This window comes from Epinephelus lanceolatus, chromosome 15, assembly GCF_041903045.1.
Source record: "Epinephelus lanceolatus isolate andai-2023 chromosome 15, ASM4190304v1, whole genome shotgun sequence".
Taxonomy (NCBI): Eukaryota; Metazoa; Chordata; class Actinopteri; order Perciformes; family Serranidae; genus Epinephelus; species Epinephelus lanceolatus.
The window spans coordinates 22502698-22520484 of NC_135748.1; the positions used below are offsets into that span (position 1 = coordinate 22502698).

Genomic DNA, 17787 nt, shown 5'->3' on the forward strand with positions numbered 1-17787 from the left:
AACATCCATGTCTCATGGATTTTTAGGATATGTTCTTACAGGATAAATCTTTAATGTGATTTCTTACTAACATCATCTCATTCCAGTCCAGTTACCGCTCTGCGTTAGAGACAATAATGTTGTCTTATTTCCTGTGAAGGGAAAATCCGCCCTGAAACATGTATTATTCAAAAGCACTGGGATAGTTCAATCATTGTCTGACTACTGTCTCCCCTTTGGCTTCTCTGGGAAACAAGGCGCTCTGTGTTCAGCGGGTGCAGAGGGACTACAGAAACATGTATGTGTCCTTTACGGTGTTTTTCTAAATGCGATCCTTTAGTGAACTGACACAACTCAAGTCAAGACATAAAAAAAAGATTTTATTTATTCATGGCAAACAAAACTACATTATTTCATACATTGTCACACTGTACATCTACAATTAGAAGACAAATCTTTCGGAGGGTTTCTACAGTTGGACTGTACAAACAGTTTACAACAGTGGAATATGTTTGCTTTCCAAAGTGGACAAACTGTTTTCTAATGCTACACAACCCTGCCTATAACCCTGAAATACCAACATGGTTTACTGATGGAGAAACAGAAGCAGCAGCACTTTTGGAGTGTTAAAGACACCAAGTGTTCAACCTGCCGAGGGGGCTCAATAAACTATAACACAATGAACATACAACATTTTCACAAGGTTAAATACTTATAATTTTACTGCTTTTATTGGCATTTCAGTGGTTATACGGTCCAGAATCAACATTTTATTTGTCTCTTACCAGCCACCTTCCAACACATCACTGTCAACTCTGACTGATTTCATGTATGTTATACAAATATATCAATTAAAATCTGTTGTGACAACTACTCTGGACCTTGTCATGATCCAATAACATCTCTCAAACAGCAGCAACATGTCATATAGTAAGGCCCTGGGTGGTGTGAGTAACTGTGTTCATCCACGGCAAACCACTCGTACAGTCTTTTAGAGACTGCCATTCCTCACTTGTGTTCATTTGTACATGGCGTTGAAGGCTCGTCCGATAATGAGCCGGCGAACTTCACTTGTGCCTGCGCCGATTTCATACAGCTTAGCGTCACGCAAGTATCGGCCCATGGGGTAGTCGTTGATGTAGCCGTTTCCACCTGTTGACGAGTGGCACGTGAATTAAAGTTAGTGTGTGGTGATGGAGCATGTTGCTTTAGAGTGCAGAAATAAAATGCAAGCTGAACGAGTCCATGTTTAATCAAAGCTCAGCATGAGGTGAAAATGTCAACAGGTAATAGATCACATCAACACAAAGAGGCAGATTCTTTAAAAGCATGCAAATTGGAGGCTGAAAAAATGTAACGTGTCCAGAAAGCGATTCGTGTCTGTCAAACATTTTCATTAAAATAAAACATATAAGGAGTTACATCAGGAAAACTGCTCCATCCTTTCTCCTCTACACCTTAAAACTACAGTTCACCCCCAAATTGGAAATATGTATTGTTCCTCTTACTTGTAGTGATATTTATCAGTCTAGATTGTTTTGGTGTGAGTGTTGGAGATATCAGCTTCTCTCCAATATAATGACGCTAGATGACACTCAGCTTGTGGTGCTCAAAATTTTCTGTCTAACTAAACTACACCCACCAACTGCATCATTGCACAGGAGGATTATTTTACTATCCTCACTAAGCTGCAACTCTTGGCTTCAATCAATTCATACTACATATAGTTTATTACCACTTCTCTATAGAAAATAATAATGTATATGAACCTACAGGTTTATAATTGAAGAGGTAACTCCTTCTATGTTCATACTAAGCAGTCGCGTAACCCTCATCTCTTGTATCTTCACTGCAGCCACTCATAGTCAGTGTGCTATTTATTAAACAAATGAGCTGCACCTGTCAAGCCCTGCTTCCAGCTCCTCAATGTCAACATCAAACCAGCTTCACATCAGCAACAAGACTCCATCCAGAATCAAGTGATGACGGCGAAGCAGGGAGGTCATCACATCAACCACATAAGAGGTCAGTAGTCCTGATACATCTTAATCTGAATCTAATCTCTATATGTTGCATCAGTAATGTTTTTTGTCCATAAAATAAATTCTTGTGACTGAAATGAATAAATTCCTAGCTATACAGCTTTTATTTAAAGGTTTTGGTTTTCATTTGAGTCACTCAGTTTCTTGTCACTTACCCAAACACTGAATGCCATCCAGAGCAACCTGAGTTGCGTTTTCCGCACAATACAGGATCACTCCAGCACAGTCCTGCAATGACAACGCAAGTCAACACAGTCACTGTGTGCAGTGGAAGGAAAAACAACTTTCACAGTACAGTTTAAGAAAAACTTAAATAAGATGCTGACTTATGCTACTCTCACGCTAATATGTTTTCATTGTAAAAACAGGGTTGTAAAATAAAAACAATCTCCGCACACACAAGTGTTATGGCACTGTCTCACAAATTATCTCCGTCCATACTAACACACCTGAGTTTATGGCTTCACATATCGCAAATGATATGTAGTGTACTGTGTTGGCATTAAACCTGTTAAACACACCATTTCAAGATGTCCGGTCTATATGCACTGAATTTAACACCATTCAAGGAGATCCATTTAAATAAATTACAGATTCTAAATCAACAATGCAGTACAGGAAAAATCCTCATCAGAAGGTTTAAAAAAAGAAACATTTCCAGAGATGCATTGATGTCCACTCCAAACATATTTTAAATGTCCCCGATTTAAGTGCAACTTTTGTTGCAAAAAAATACACGTCCTCTTAACAGGGTGCTGCAGCACTACACAAAAACACCCTCTCACCATTCCACTGAAGTGTCCTTTGTCACAGGCCCGGGCGACGTTGTACACATACTGCCTACAGGAGCTCAGCCTGGTGTACATGTCAGCCATCTTGCCTTGCATCAGCTGCACACAGATTAACATAGAGCATTATGTTAATTTCACTCAAGTCACATCACAGTTTTAAATTCTATAGCTGCCGGCTTCACACCAGAGATATCACATTTTACAGAGAATATTTACTGCGATTTATTTATTTATTTATTTTTTAAAAAGTAGAGACTGAACCTGAAAGTGTCCGATCTTCTGTCCGAAAGCTTCTCTGACGTGCAGGTAGGGAATGGCGTAGTCCAAAACTGCCTGCATGATGCTGAAAAGTAATGATGATTTAGTAATGACAATTTGTGGTATGACAGCAAACAAACCAACCACAGGATTTCACAAAAGCAGATATGAGATTTGAGCATGATTTTAAAGCTAAACTACTAAAAAAAATCCATCTGCTGAGTGTGAAATGTGTTCAGGAAGCTAACTTAAAATTGATTTGTATTAAGTAAAGTATATGACCTATTTATGCAATTCATCCAGTGACCGTGGTAACACATGTGCATGTTAGCGTGGGTATTCTCCCTGATTAAAAAGCTGTTAAAACTTCTGTGTCTGTGTCCAACTCTGTTCTTTGTCAGTTCATTAAGTCCATTAAAAAGTGTGTGACAGTGTTCCCACAGTAATGAGCCTTGAATCATTTCCTGTCGCCCTGTCTCTACCTGTTAGTCATTATTCATAACATGCTGCCGGTTTGCAGTCTAATAATACTAATAATGAGCGAGCATAAATATGCACATCAGAAACATTAAGGAGCTGCTTAAACTTCTGTCAGTCACTGGAATTTTTGGAATTGATGTAGGATGACAATCTCAAAAACTGCCCAATCAATGAGTTACCTGTCAGTCTGTATAGCTTTATGTTAACGTTTAATTCTTTATTAATACAGACAAACACAAAGTGCAGTAAACACTGTTTACTTATACTGTGTCTATTAATCACATCACTGTCATTTTTACCTCATAATTTTTGTCTTTAATTGCTCGTGTAGTCACTACTTTTACTTCTATTCTAATTTTTGTTTTATATACCTCTTATTATTTATCTTTAATTTATTTATTATTCATTAATCTGTGTTTATTTGTGTCCTTGTGATGCTGCAAGAACTAAATTTACCCTCTGAGGATCAATATTTTATCTCATCTCATCTTATATTCAAATCCAAAGGTCAGACTGATAAGTGATTCAGGCAAATAACAGACAGCACTGAGCAAAACAGAAGCTTAATGTGTTACAAATATGCTGGAGAACACAAAGATGACGCCCATTTTGCAGTATACAATTACAGTTACATTACATTTCAATACAAGTCGCAAAGAATGACCCAAAAAAGCTGGGGACAGTTTAACTTTTAGTGGCACATTGTGGCCAGAGAATATCTGCAGCCAATCACTTAACAGAGTCCTGTGACATGTGTTACACAGAATTTCTTCCTGCCTGAAACACATGAACATGCACGAGCTGCACTTTGCTGCTGCTTGGTGTGTTTTCAGCATAAGTAACATTCCCGTTTTTCAAACAGTTCATAATATAAGCTTTTTTTTTCCTGGTATGAACTTACCCAATAGGTCCTGATGAAAGCACCAGCCTCTCCAAGTCTAAGCCGCTCATCATCACATAAACACCTTTGTTCAATGGACCAAGGACATTCTCAGCTGCAAACAAAAAAATTCCACAAATCAAAAACCAAATCAAATCAAAAATCTATACGATAAAGAGAGAATCAGACTGAAGGGTAACTCAGCACACACGCAAAAAATAAGCCAATAAAGAGAGGAAAAAAAGAACAGATCTGTAGTTCTCCTGTTTTAGACAGGTGAACATAAGCTTAAACACACACCTGGGATTTTGCAGTCTTCAAAGATCAGCTCGCAGGTGTTGGAGCCCCTCATGCCCAGTTTGTCGAGCTTCTGTGCTGTAGAGAATCCAGGCATGCCCTACAGAATACACACGTGCACAGACTTCTGTTAATTCTTTTACATCATTGTGTCGAATTTATATTATATATATATATATATATATATATATATATATATATATATATATATATATATATATATTCATTTGACAAAATAGAAGAACACAACTTCACTTGAGTAGATTTACCTTTTCGACAATGAAAGCTGTGATGCCTCTCTGATGGGCCTCTGGGTCTGTCTTTGCATAAACTATAAGGACATCTGCGTCTGGCCCGTTTGTGATCCAGAACTTGTTGCCATTCAGAACATAGTGGTCACCTGTGGAAAAAACACACAAACCCAAAATATAAATGAAGTGGAACTAAAACAGAATTTATATTTTACAGCTACTTGAAATCTTTAAATGTTTATAGGTTAACAGGGACGTGTGTGTGCAGCCCTGTGATTATGGTTAGTTAATAGTTACCTTCTCATAAAAACTCATAAGCCACAGCCCAACAATAAATTCTCTCATTATGGAAATATGTCCGTTTAAACCAGTACAAACATGCACAAATACTCCACCATTAAACCTACACTCAACAGTATAACTCAGGTTTTACAAGGCATGAAGGAAGGTGCAGCCACCTAACCATCACATCCTTCAGCTGATGGCACTCTGACAAGTCTCACTCACTCACACACTCACTTAGCGGTGCATCTGTGAAAGCACATAATTATATTTCCACCTCTGTGAACATGTGTAACTTTAAATTTTCTGCTTTTATATAATTGGTTATTTGAGAAACACTGCGTGCCTTCTCTCTTCACACCTTTTTGCCTCTTGAACTGAAGTGCGATAGTGTGAGTTTACACTATGCCGAATAAGCCTACCGCGGCCGGGGAAAGCTCTCTTTATTTTGCAGTATACCGGAGTTGTCTGTGGTGACTTTCCTGTGCTGGCTGGAAGTGACGTGTTTTTTGTGAGCCAGAGGAAAAGGGGAAAGGAAGGGGGAAAAGACCAGAGTATCGGTGCGGCAGCTAGGAGCATGGTGGAAGATTAAAAAAAAAAAAAGACTTAAAGAGAACGCTCCTGGGGGTGAGGGAAATGTGGCAAGCTCCTCTGCAGGCATAAATCATAAGCATGCGTCAATGGTGACTACGTTTACAAGGACAAAATATTCCAGTTTTTGCCCTTATTCCAAATAAGACAATATTCCTACTAAGCTGTTAACATGGCGAATGAAAATGAATTTTCCACTGATATTCCTGCTAACATGCAGCTGTGCATTCTCCAATTAACATGACCTAACATGTTGTTGTTTACAGTGGAACCGCTGGAGCTGCTGGTAATTTTGCTTCTTTGCATCATAACAGGATTTTTGGACATGTTGAACCATGCAAAAACAGCCTCCCTCTTGGGTTACTTTTGAAAAGTCAGTGTTGTGATATTTACACACATCCAAAAACCTGTTAACGTCCAAGTCTTTCATCATGTTTAAAAGTAGGTGTTTTTTCTTCTTCCAATCAGAAATGTGGGCTTGTCTTTTGGGCATGTATCTCTACTCCAGGCTTGCAAATAGCTGGCCAACTGGTTTGTGTAGAACACATCTATGACAACGCACAGAGCTGACAGTTAACAGGAAAGAGGCTGCGTGTTGCAAGCTACAATAAAAACCCCAAATGAGATGCATATTCCAAATGCGCTGTATACATGTATAAAGAATGCTCATAAAACCTGAATAATATCGACACATCCCACGTCTTTATAGGAATGCTAAGGTCAGAAAGAAGCCTAATTCGGAAAATCTACACAGAATAAGATGTTTACATGACCCACATCAGATTCACAATATCGTTCTATTCAGAATAATAGTGGAATATTAGCCTACATGTAAACATAGCCAGTGTCTGTGAAACTACTCTCACTGCCAGAGGGGGTGACTGGCAGTAACAGATTTTTTGGCCACTTGGGGGCAGCAGAAACAAGTCATGAACACAATACTGACATATCATCATCTCTTAAAGGAAATGACCACTTTAGAATGAAAATACAGACAGTACTTACTAACCCTCATGCCGACAAGAAGTCCAGTGTAGTTTCTAGTCCACAAAACTCGTTCAGGGTATCGGAGGATAACAGCTAGCCAGATTTTTCCATATACTTGAAGTGCATGGAACTGCAGGCGTGCTGTGTTTACATGGCAACTCGCGCGAAACTCGAGAAAGTTCAGAGACGTTCTTGTTCTCAAGTCTCGCAAGTTGCAGGCTAACTGACCACGGTGAGAAATGATGCTATAAAAGTGGAGTACATTATGTCTTTTCAAGTCAATTTTGCATGCTGTGGCTTCAGGGCACTTGGATTACGACGGACAAGCCGTTCTGACGTTTTTGAAATGCATTAGCAGAGTTTTATTACATATTCAAAATGATTTTGGACGTGGGTTCCATGCACTTCAAGTGTATGGAAAAATTCGGCTAGCTGTTATCCTCGGATACCCCGAACGAGTTTTGTGGATTAAAAAACTACACTGGACTTCTTGTCGGCATGAGAGTGAGTTAGTACTGTCTGTATTTTCATTCTAAAGTGGCCATTTCCTTTAAGTCAACACTTACTTATTTATACATCCAGTAGTTACAGAGCATTTTAAGCATTCATTTGAAGTTGTATTTTGACCACATGGTGAACATATGACCAATAATACTGACTCTTTCAGCTCTGTTTTAAGTCTCTATCAACTGGAAACATCTGGCTCTATAGCTGATAAATACTCCACTGGGTTCACCAGCGAGTCTCTAACGGTGTGTGTCTGTTGTTTGGTGCCGAGCAAGGAGTGTAAACTGCTGTAAACTGTAAGAGTGAACCAAAACAGTAAAGCTGTGGATCCCACAGATAAACAATGAGCTGTAACTCACTGTAAAGCTCCATAAACCCGAGGAGAGCAGCAGATTCAGATGGTAATTCTCTGTAGGCTCATCAGTGAGTGACCTCTTTCACATTGTCACTTTAATGTGTCTGAAGTGTTTGTTTAGTGGCTTTGATTGTTTTTTTGGGTGCTTTAAGCCATTTTTACCCTTTGCTGGTTTGGCTCATGGTCGGTGTACTCCTAGTACAGCAGTGTGTGGAAATCACTGAACCTTTGGAAAAAATAAAAGTGCTGATCTCTTCTGAGCACAATCAGCCAAAACTACTTCTTATCCTTTTGCCACTGTGCAGTTCAAAAACCTGTAAAATGTTTAAACCCACCACTAGAGATCTTACTGTAGCTGTGTACAGGCACTACACTTTACTACACTGCAGTTTATTAACTGAGAAAATAATGCTCCAAACAACAGAGTAAAAGCCAATGAAAGAAAAAAGAGGAAATAATCAAAATGTGGCAACTCTAAAGGTATTAACTCTATGCATGCTGTGTAAGAGGCGAAGTTTTTCCTCTGTCTCTGAACCCTCTATCAAGCTGCCAAATGAGCACCCTACATAGTTCTCTTATCAGGCTACATAGCTTGATAGAGAAGTGATGTGACATGAGATGGTGTTAAAGGAACAGTGTGTAACAACCAGGGGATTTAGTGGTGTCTAGCAGTAAGGATCGCAACCAGTTGAAACTTCTCAAGTTAGAACTACTTCAATGTTCATTGTTCAGGAGGTTTTTACCAGGACCTGAACTATCTGCAGAGGTTTTAGTGTTTCTCCAATGCTGTTTGGCAATTTGAAGACAGGCAACAGCCCCGGATTAAGACATCCAGGAAGTTTTTTAATGTGAGCAAATTATCCGCAGAACTTTCCTCCTCTCCAAAACAAACTCACACACCAATAAAAACACTGAATAAAGCAGTTTCACGTTACAAATCAGTGTTTCTTCTACACTATTTGGCACATCACAGATGGGCCGTTAGCCCAGCACCTGCTAATGTGTGCTCACCTTTTGTCTCTTAAAACTTAAGATCCAGAAGGTTCAGGAGATTTTTACTGGGAGATGAATTATCCACAGAGGTCTATTCCTCTCCAAAACAAATGGACCAGGTGATTGAAACCAGTAAAAACACAGAATACAGCAGTTTCATGTTAAAAAAAATCTGTGTTTTTCCCATGCTGCTTGTCGCAGAGGAGCTTCGAACTGCTGTGGCTGATGCAAAAACATTAATAGCACAACCTTGAGCCAGTGTTTCGTTTGTATTTTGGGCTACTGTAGTAACATGGTGGTGCAACATGGCAATCTCCATAAACAAGGACTTGCTCATGTAGATATTGACAGCTTAATCAAAGGTAACGAAAACACAATGATTCTTATTTTCAGGTGAATATACACTAAAGAAAACATACTTATTATATTCAATTTCTGCCAACATATCCCCCTGCTTCCTACACACTGGACCTGTAAATTAAATACACACACAACACACAACACTCTATCTGTCAGAGATTAAGTCTGTGGCCTCACAGAACTAAATCATTAACAGGTTGTAACTTTTTTCTTTGCTGCCGTCTTGAAAATTGCAGATCTCTCTCCATATAGTCACTGGCCATCCACCACACACACCACCCTGCTGAGCTGGAGTCACTTTAAGTGTAATATTCAATGTGGAAAGGGCTAAAAACCAACACCGTTTTTGTCAAACCCTGAGTCAGTATAAAGCCCGAGAAATGACTAATTCATGATCTGCAACAAAACAGCATATCTAGCAATATTTGATGGTGATATACTTTAGAAGGTAGTCCTGTAGTGTATCTATGTATGAGTATAAATATATGAACTAAAAGACAAGATAGGCATCAGGTGCTGCAGCTGCACAAAGGCATGAATACGTACTGATAAAAAGGAAAAAAGTATAAACTACTAATATAAACTAGTATAAACTACTAATATCAATAGAAGTAAAGACAACAAGCAAAATACAGGATAACTTAAAACTAATGCAGAGGGTGTCCCACCTTCCTTCTTGGCTCTGAGTTTCATTGATACGACATCAGAGCCAGCATTGGGTTCACTCATGGCCAGGGCTCCTACGTGCTCTCCTGTCATCAACTGGCAACAGGAAAAACCAAGATGAGAATAAAGAATTGAATCTATTTTAGTTTTGTATTTTTCAGACAGTTTATAATGCAGAGCATGAGCTGTTTTGGTCCTGACCTTTGGCAAGTACTTCTCCTTCTGTTTTTCGTTGCCGTGGCGTACCATCTGGTTGACGCATAGGTTAGAGTGGGCGCCGTAACTGAGAGCAATGGCTGCAGACACCCGTGACATTTCCTCCATTACAATGACATGGTCAAGGTAGCCCAATCCTGTGCCCCCATACTCCTCTGGAAAGACATGTACAGAGTAAATCAACTTTAAAACACTAAGAGGACCAGTTTCCTATGAGAAGATGTGATGCAGCTACCAGAGGTGTGAACTTGAGTCACATGACTTGGACTTGTGTCAGACTCAATGCACAGGTTTGATGACTTTAAGTTGGACTTGAGAAAATCAAAAAGGCTTGCAACCCAACTTGTGACTTCAATTGGACTTGAAAAAACTGACCTGGTCTCACCTCTGGCAGCTACTTCTTAACTTTACTCCAGTGGTCTTACCTGGAGCAGTCATCCCAAGGAATCCCATCTCCCCCATTTCTTTCCAAAAAGTCTGATGGAGAGAAAACACAAGAACTTACCAAGGCAGAAATCCTGCACTAGATATGGTGCACCGTTGCATTACGTTCATGACAATACCACAACTTTATGAACTATTCAACTCAAGAAACTACAGGCACTGTGTGCAATGGAGTGTTTTAACTCACCCGCATTCCTGGGAATTCATTTGTCTTGTCAATCTCGTCAGCGTAAGGCGCAAGCTTCTCTGCACAGAACTTACGAATCGTCTGTCTGAGCTGTGCAAAAGAGACAACATGAACAATAAATGTCATTATTTTATCATAACCTTGATTCCAAAGAAGTTTAGGTGCTGTGTGAAACACAAATAAAAACAGAAATCTTTTTCGACACCATAAAATCTGGGTGTTCTTCTGGACAGTAATTTGATCCTGGGGCATCATATAAAGAATGTAGTCCAGTCTTGTTTCTACCAGCTGAGGAATATCTTCAAATGTAGGTCATTTCTGTCCTTCAATAACACAGAGACAATAATACATGCTCTTATGTCCTCCTGTCTTGATTACTGTAATGCCTTGTTGACCTGCCTATGCACTTGAGCTATACATCAGGTCCAAATCGTTCAGAATTCAGCAGCTAGACTTCCCTACATTGGCTTCCTGTCTCTTTCAGAATCCATTTTATAGTTATTTTATCACAAGGCTCTCAATGATCTGGCACTGGAGTATATAACTGAGCTTCTCACACTGATGATTCAGATCATGAAAACACATTGTCATGATCGTTTTCTCACTGTATGTTAAGGCTTATGTGCTTTTGAATGGTACCTTAATGTGCTTTGGTTTTATGGTGATGTCACTGTCTTGCTAATTGTACTCGTGCGCTGTCGTCCTTGCTTATGTGCTTTGCTTTGTGCTCCTGTGTGTTTGTTTGTGGTTTGTGGTTGTGCTTTGGTCTATGTTGTGTTTCATGTAGTACGTTCTTAATGTGTGTGGTTATATGGTTATGGTCATTGTTTTATTAACAGTGCTTATGTCTTGTTTTTGCTCATGTGCCTTGCTATGTGCTTTGTCTATGGTTGCATGCTTGCTCTGTGGTCATGTGCCCTTCTATGGACATGTCATCAATCCACTTTCATCTGTGCTTATGTGCGTCTGTGCTTTTGTATGTTATTTTAAAGTCTCTTATATACACATACCATCAACCTGCCAGAGACTGCAGGTGAAAATTAGCCTGCATGACTAAATCTGGCACAAACATAAACTGTACTGTCCAAACAGGCCCCTCAGGTCTGCTAGTCTGGGTCTTGTAACTGTTCCAGAGTCCAGGTTAAAGACAAAGGGTGATCGAGCCTTTTCAGTTCTTGCTCCTCGGCTTTGGAACAGCCTCCCACTGAGCATTGGATCAGCTGACTCTGTTCACGTTTTTAAAACTCATCTAAAAACTTACTTTTACTGGCTGGCCTTTGCTGACAGTTGATAGACGTATTGTGTGTATGGGAGTGTGTGTATTTGCAGCCATGTGTATATGTATGCATGCTTACAGGTATACATGTGTTTAAGTGTATATGTAGGTGTAGGTGTACACAGATGCTTGTGTTTTATTAGTATCACTTTTGTTTTGTATTTTCTGCCCCTTGGAACGCACTTCAGCTCGGAAAGTGCTCTACAAATAAAGTTATTATCATTATATTCAGTTGAATACAGTACTGATAGAAGATATTCAATGTTGTTTATTGTAAATGCTCACTCATTCTGAATTTGATGCCTGCAACATGTTCCAAAAAAGTTGGGACAGGGGCAATGAAAGACTGAGAAAGTTGTGGGATGCTCAAAAACCCCCGTTTGGCTCGTTCCAGAGGTAAACAGGTTAATGGTAACAGATAAAAGTATCATTATTGGGTGTGAAAGGGACATCCTCGAAAGGCCAGATGTTCACAAGCACGGACGGTCGCTTTATGAAAAACTGTGTAGGGCAAACAGTCCAGGATCTCAAAGTCCAGGAGTTTCGGGATTTCACCATCTACAATCCTTATGATCCTCAAAAGATTCAGAAAATGTGGATAAATCTCTGCACATAAAGGGCAAGATTAACCAACATTAATTGCCTGAGAATCTTCGACCCCCTCAGGCGACACTGCATTAAACTGACATGATTGTATAAAAGGATATCACTACATAGGCTTGAGAACACTCTGGAAAACCATAGTCGGTAAACACAGTACACTATTGCATCTACAAATACAAGTTAAGACTCAACCATGCAAAGTGAAAGCTATATATCAACAACATCCTGAAATGCTGCCGACTTCTCAGGGCCTGAGCTCATCTGAGAAATGTTTGCTTGAATCTTGAGACCTTAGGCTTCAAACTCGTCGGTGGTTTAATGCAAGTAGCCGAGTTTTGAATACAGGATTTTTAGCTCAATTCATGTGCATTCATTCCTGCTCCACACATGAGCGCCTGAAGTTCATTTATATTCTTTCATCTGAGATGGACTGATACAAAGTGGGAAGTGTGCTGTGGTCTGACAGGTCCACATTTCAAATTGTTTTTGGAAATCAAAGACGTCATGTACTCCAAGCTACAGAGGAATACGACCATCTAGACCAGTGGTTCCCAACTGGTGGATCGTGGTCCAAAAGTGACTCACAATTGTGTCAAGTCTGTAAAAAAATACACACTTTATTTTGAAGTACAGTACATTTTCTGCACAGAGGTTTTATTTTGAAGTGCCATTTCCTGCTGTAAAATGAATGACAAACAGACAGGTACTTATCAGAGACAGCAAACTACTTTGACAACATAGACAAATACAAGTATGTTGCGTAATATATTAAACTGTGTGGAACTTGAACTAATGACTAAAGAGAAATCTTGACCCCGTGGCTGGACCAGTTGGGAACCACTGATCTAGACCGTTACCAGCACAAAGTTTAAAAGCCAGCACTTGTGATGGGGGTGTGTCAGTGCCCGTGGCATCATAGGTTGGTGTATTTGTTAAGTCACCATAAACACTTAAGGTACACACAGGTTTTAGAGCAACATATGCTGCCATCCAGACGAGGTCTTTTACAGGGACGTGCCTGCGTAGTCAAGCAAGATAATGCCAAGCAGCGTTCTGCATGTGTTACAACAGTGTGGCTTTGAAGTAAAGGAGTGTGGGTGCTAGACTGGCAGCCTGCAGTCCAAACCTCTCTCCTATTGAAAATGTTTAGTGCACTGTGCAGCACAACATATGGCAATGGAGACCCCAGACTGTTGAGCAACTGCAGTCACATAGCAAAAGCAAAACTTCAACAATTAGTGTCCTCCATTACCAAAGTGTGTAAAAGAAAAGGTGATGTAACACAGTGGTAGACATGCCCCTGTACCAACTTTGAAGGAAGTGTGTTGCAGGCATTAAATTCAGAGCATTTTGACAACATGGCAAGTGAGCCTGACGAACCTGAAGACCCACCCGCAAACCTTAAGTCCTCCGTTTGGGAACACTTTGGTTTCAGGGTAAAATACGAAGATGGAAATAAACAAGTTGACAAGACAAAAGCAGCGTGCCGACACTGCAGAACAGCGGTCGGGTATGTACTTGGAAACACGTCTAACATGCTAACGCATCTAAAGCGACACCACCCGAGTTTGAACGTGATGATATTGTCGTCGTTTAAAAAGAAAGAGCGTTTTCCTGACCATCGCGCTAAAGAAATAACCAACGCCATTGGAGTTGACTAAAACTGTTTAAGCTGCACTTTAGATATAAGCATGTTTTGTTTACTGCACTTTAACAAAGTGGGAAAGCTAAGTAAGTTCCTAGTAAAACTGACTCTGAGCAGGCTTTAAAGCTGACCAGCTGCACTATACTTTTTATTTTAACTGAGTAAAACTGTTAAAGCAGAAATGTATATTTATATTTTTCATTCAAAAAATGTGTTAAAAAAAACAGCAGGATTTTATTTTTCACTTTTATATTTCTATTTTCATTCAAACAATGTGAAAAAGCAGGATTTTATATATATTTGTTTCATTCAAAAATTGTGTAAAAAGAGTTAACTGCTGTGGTGGTATGTTTTAATAAGGTTACCAATAAGTAAAAGATATGTAATAGTTGTCTATTTTTTTTATTACTGTACCGAAAAAAACCGAACCGTGACTTGTGTACCGCGGTACGTACTGAACCGAGTTTTTTGTGTACCGTTACACCCCTAATATATATATATATATATATATATATATATGTATGTATATGTATGCATATCTCGTGTTTCAGCTGAATACAGGTTAAAGGGGATTTGCAAATCACTGCCTTCTGTTTTTATTTACACAACATCCCAACCTTTTTCCCCAGGGTTATAACAGGACTGACAGCTGAACAGGAAAGCTTTAGTTCCCATGTCCCTTCTTCATCTGGCTGCATGGAAGACTGAGTGCTGTTTACGTTACAGGTAAATATGCTAAGATGTATTTCACAGTCATGCAAAAAAACTCACTTTACAGTATTCAGCTTCATAACAACCAGGGCAGGAGGACAGCCACTTTCACCCAATCAAATCCTGTATATGATCTCCACCCTCTGCCCTCCTCCGCCCAGCCAGTGTCCAGTCTCTTTGACTTGGTGCCAAGTATCACTGACTTGGTGTCACCTTGTGTTGAGTTGATAAATCTCGATTCAATGAGCCTTTTTTCAACACTTAATAACTTTTTATTACGATGAATTAGCTGGTAGCAGTAGAGCTAGCTAGCACGGCTAACAGTGCTAAATCAAGCTGTTCAAGCCCAAAACGCTGCTCATTGAGAAGTTATTACTGTTAGTTGCTTTAGTAATTAAATATGTGTAAACTAGATTGTTCTGGACTGACATTATGTAGATGCAGAGTGCGAAACATCTATTAGCAGAGTGGTTAGCTTAGCTTCGTCGGCTAACACCAAGGTCTCCTGTTAGCCGTTATGTCATCACGTCAAGCGCACCTTAAATAACCACACCGCACTTTACCTTTGCTTCATGGGACTGTGAGCCTTTATTTTTTAAATCATTTTCTGCTTATGTGCGCAGATAGGTGAACTTTGAGCTGCTCGTTAGCTAACCTGTATCTGGTCCTCGGTGAGTCCATTCACCACGTCGTCCACTGGGATGGCAGCCCCGGCGCATCCTCTCCTCGCCACCGTGGGGATGGACAGCCTGGAGCCGAGGCGAAGAGCGTTTCTGACGGCAAACATGGTGCTGCTTGCAGACTGACAGGTTATAAGAGGGAAATAAAACAAAAGTTGTCACCCTGTCAGACTCTGGGTTAGCTGCCCCTTAGCAGAAACAAAGTCAGAGGTCTCACTCTGCTACTATTTACCAGGACCATAAACGTCACTCACACAGGCGGTGCTTCCTCTTCTTCTGTCTGCTTATTGGCGCTTTGTAAACTAGTGTATTGGAGCATTACCGCCACCTGCTGGACTGAGAGGGCATGTCAGAAGATCTGCTAACTGGCAGCAAGGCAGTTGAAAATACAACCACACCAGTTAATATTTAAAGTTAATTTCACATTTGATTGAGACATAAAATGTTTTGTGTCTCTTAGTGCATGTGTGGATTATAGACCGGGCCAAGTGGGCACAGGTCCAGGGGCCCAAAGTGTCAGGGGGCCCTGTGGCCCTCACTTGCAAAAAGTCAAATGTCAAATTAACTCATACTGTTGAGGATGGCACTCAATATGACCACAAAAAGACACAAGACAACAAAAAAAGACAAAAATATTAAGTCAAAGAGACACAAACCCACAAAAGAATGCATAACTACAAAGAAATGCAAAACCACCAACAGTCTGTGTGTCTTGCTTCGTTGTGAGAGAGGTGGTGGGGTCACCGCTGTCTTGTAGTCTGCCCATGAGTGCATGGCATGAATAACCTGCCTGGTGTCCCCCAGTGTCCTGCTGGCCCCTCAGTTCTTCCCATTTACTGTGTAAAACTGTACACCTGGCCCCAGACTTGATGTGTGCCAATTTGACCAAATTAATTTCTAAATATGCAACACGTAAGTACAAAACTGAAACAAAAAGGCCTAAACTATTTTTTCTTTTTCATGTTTTTTTTTAAATTAGATTAAAACACACCTGCTAAATCAGTTGTAAATAGTCACAGTCTCTGTTACCTTAAATTTGTAAAGAAAACTTTGGGTTTTTTTTTTTTGCATGCCACCACAAAAAATAGCAAACATTTTAATTTATTGATTAATTGCAGCAACAGCAAAACTTTATCAAAACAAATATTTACAAACTCTAAGTCTCATTTGTCTGCTCATACTTCCCAAACATGTCTTCTCACAAAAAAACCTTAGTATTAGGGTCTGGCTTTGAAGAGAGCATAGAAGAGTTTAACCTTCAGCTGAGTTTTAAATGTGTGAGAATTTGTAAAAGGATGATGTGTTTAAGTTTTGCTGTTGTTAAACGTGGTCCCCCAGTAATCAGTAAATTAAAATGTTTGCCTTTTTTTTTTTTTTTTTGGAGGCGTGCAAAAACAAAAAAATTCCTCACAAAGTCACAGTAACACAGCATGACTAACCAAAACACCAATGATGATTTTGTGGGTGAAGTCTTGCTTTAAGATTAAGCCTGAGCGTTTGTGACCCCTGGAGTTTTGAGGCCCCTAAGGCAGCATTACCTGACTGTTAATTCAGCACACCTTAGAGTTGTTATTACTTGATGTAGCTCATTAATTTACCTCAGTCATTAAAATACATATCCTCTTTCACAGGCTGTATTATCAGTGTTTTTATTCTTCCTTTAATGTGTCAGTCATTGTGCCTCTGTTCTTGATTTATTTGCTCATATTTAAGTATGACAGCAGCAGCTTCAGCTTACAACAGAGAGGAAGAAGAGGCCAGAGGGCAAGGGAAAGGGAAGAAGAACTACGTCACTGATGGAGATAGAGAAGAAAAAAAATGCTCATGCACTCATTATGTACATGTGTGTCTGTGTATGTACAGTATGTGGGCCTGGATGTGTGCATGCAGGTGAGATAAATGTAAAAAAAGAGGATGGAGGTGGAAAAGGTCAGATCATGAATGAAGAGATGAGGAATGATAAGGAAAACTTTTGAGGTGAGACTTGAAGAGAAGACTGCCTTTTGATCCATCAAAGTATCAAAGACTAAATTTCTCTCTGTATCATTTTGAAGAAGAAAGTGTGTGTGTGTGTATTTGGGATGACATATCTGGAACTCTTCCTCCACTGAAAGCGTGTTCGCTTGTTCATATTGGAGAAGACATGAATGATATTCTGTCTTGGCTGCGGATAAATCTTTAGTGAGCTGCTGGTATTTTTGTGATTCTGTGTTTGTGGGCGATTAAGTCTTTTTGTACAAGTGCAGACTGTTCCCGTTTGTTTCCTTGATTTGGGAACTGAAAAGTAAAAAGTAACTATTAGAAAC

General features: G+C 39.7%; 1 protein-coding gene across 1 annotated transcript; it reads right to left on the reverse strand.

The window, feature by feature from the left end:
• Nucleotides 1-338: 338 nt before the first annotated feature.
• Nucleotides 339-15727, reverse strand: ivd (isovaleryl-CoA dehydrogenase). The gene is made up of 12 exons (XM_033641912.2): nucleotides 15457-15727; nucleotides 10567-10656; nucleotides 10361-10412; nucleotides 9921-10090; nucleotides 9722-9815; nucleotides 4997-5127; nucleotides 4731-4827; nucleotides 4452-4545; nucleotides 3074-3155; nucleotides 2807-2911; nucleotides 2177-2249; nucleotides 339-1131 (listed from the first exon to the last, which is right to left on the reverse strand). The coding sequence occupies exons 1-12, from the start codon at nucleotides 15586-15588 to the stop codon at nucleotides 998-1000; spliced, it is 1254 nt and encodes a 417-aa protein (XP_033497803.1). The 5' UTR covers nucleotides 15589-15727; the 3' UTR covers nucleotides 339-997.
• Nucleotides 15728-17787: the final 2060 nt, after the last annotated feature.

Bases quoted from the DNA above. Each gene is read 5' to 3' on its own strand.
- ivd (XM_033641912.2), bottom strand. From the start codon at position 15,588: ATGTTTGCCGTCAGAAACGCTCTTCGCCTCGGCTCCAGGCTGTCCATC. The intron at 10,657-15,456 runs GTTAGCTAACGA...TCTTTTGCACAG, and splicing joins TCACCGAGGACCAGATACAG to CTCAGACAGACGATTCGTAA. The intron at 10,091-10,360 runs GTAAGACCACTG...ATGTCTTTCCAG, and splicing joins CCTTGGGATGACTGCTCCAG to AGGAGTATGGGGGCACAGGA.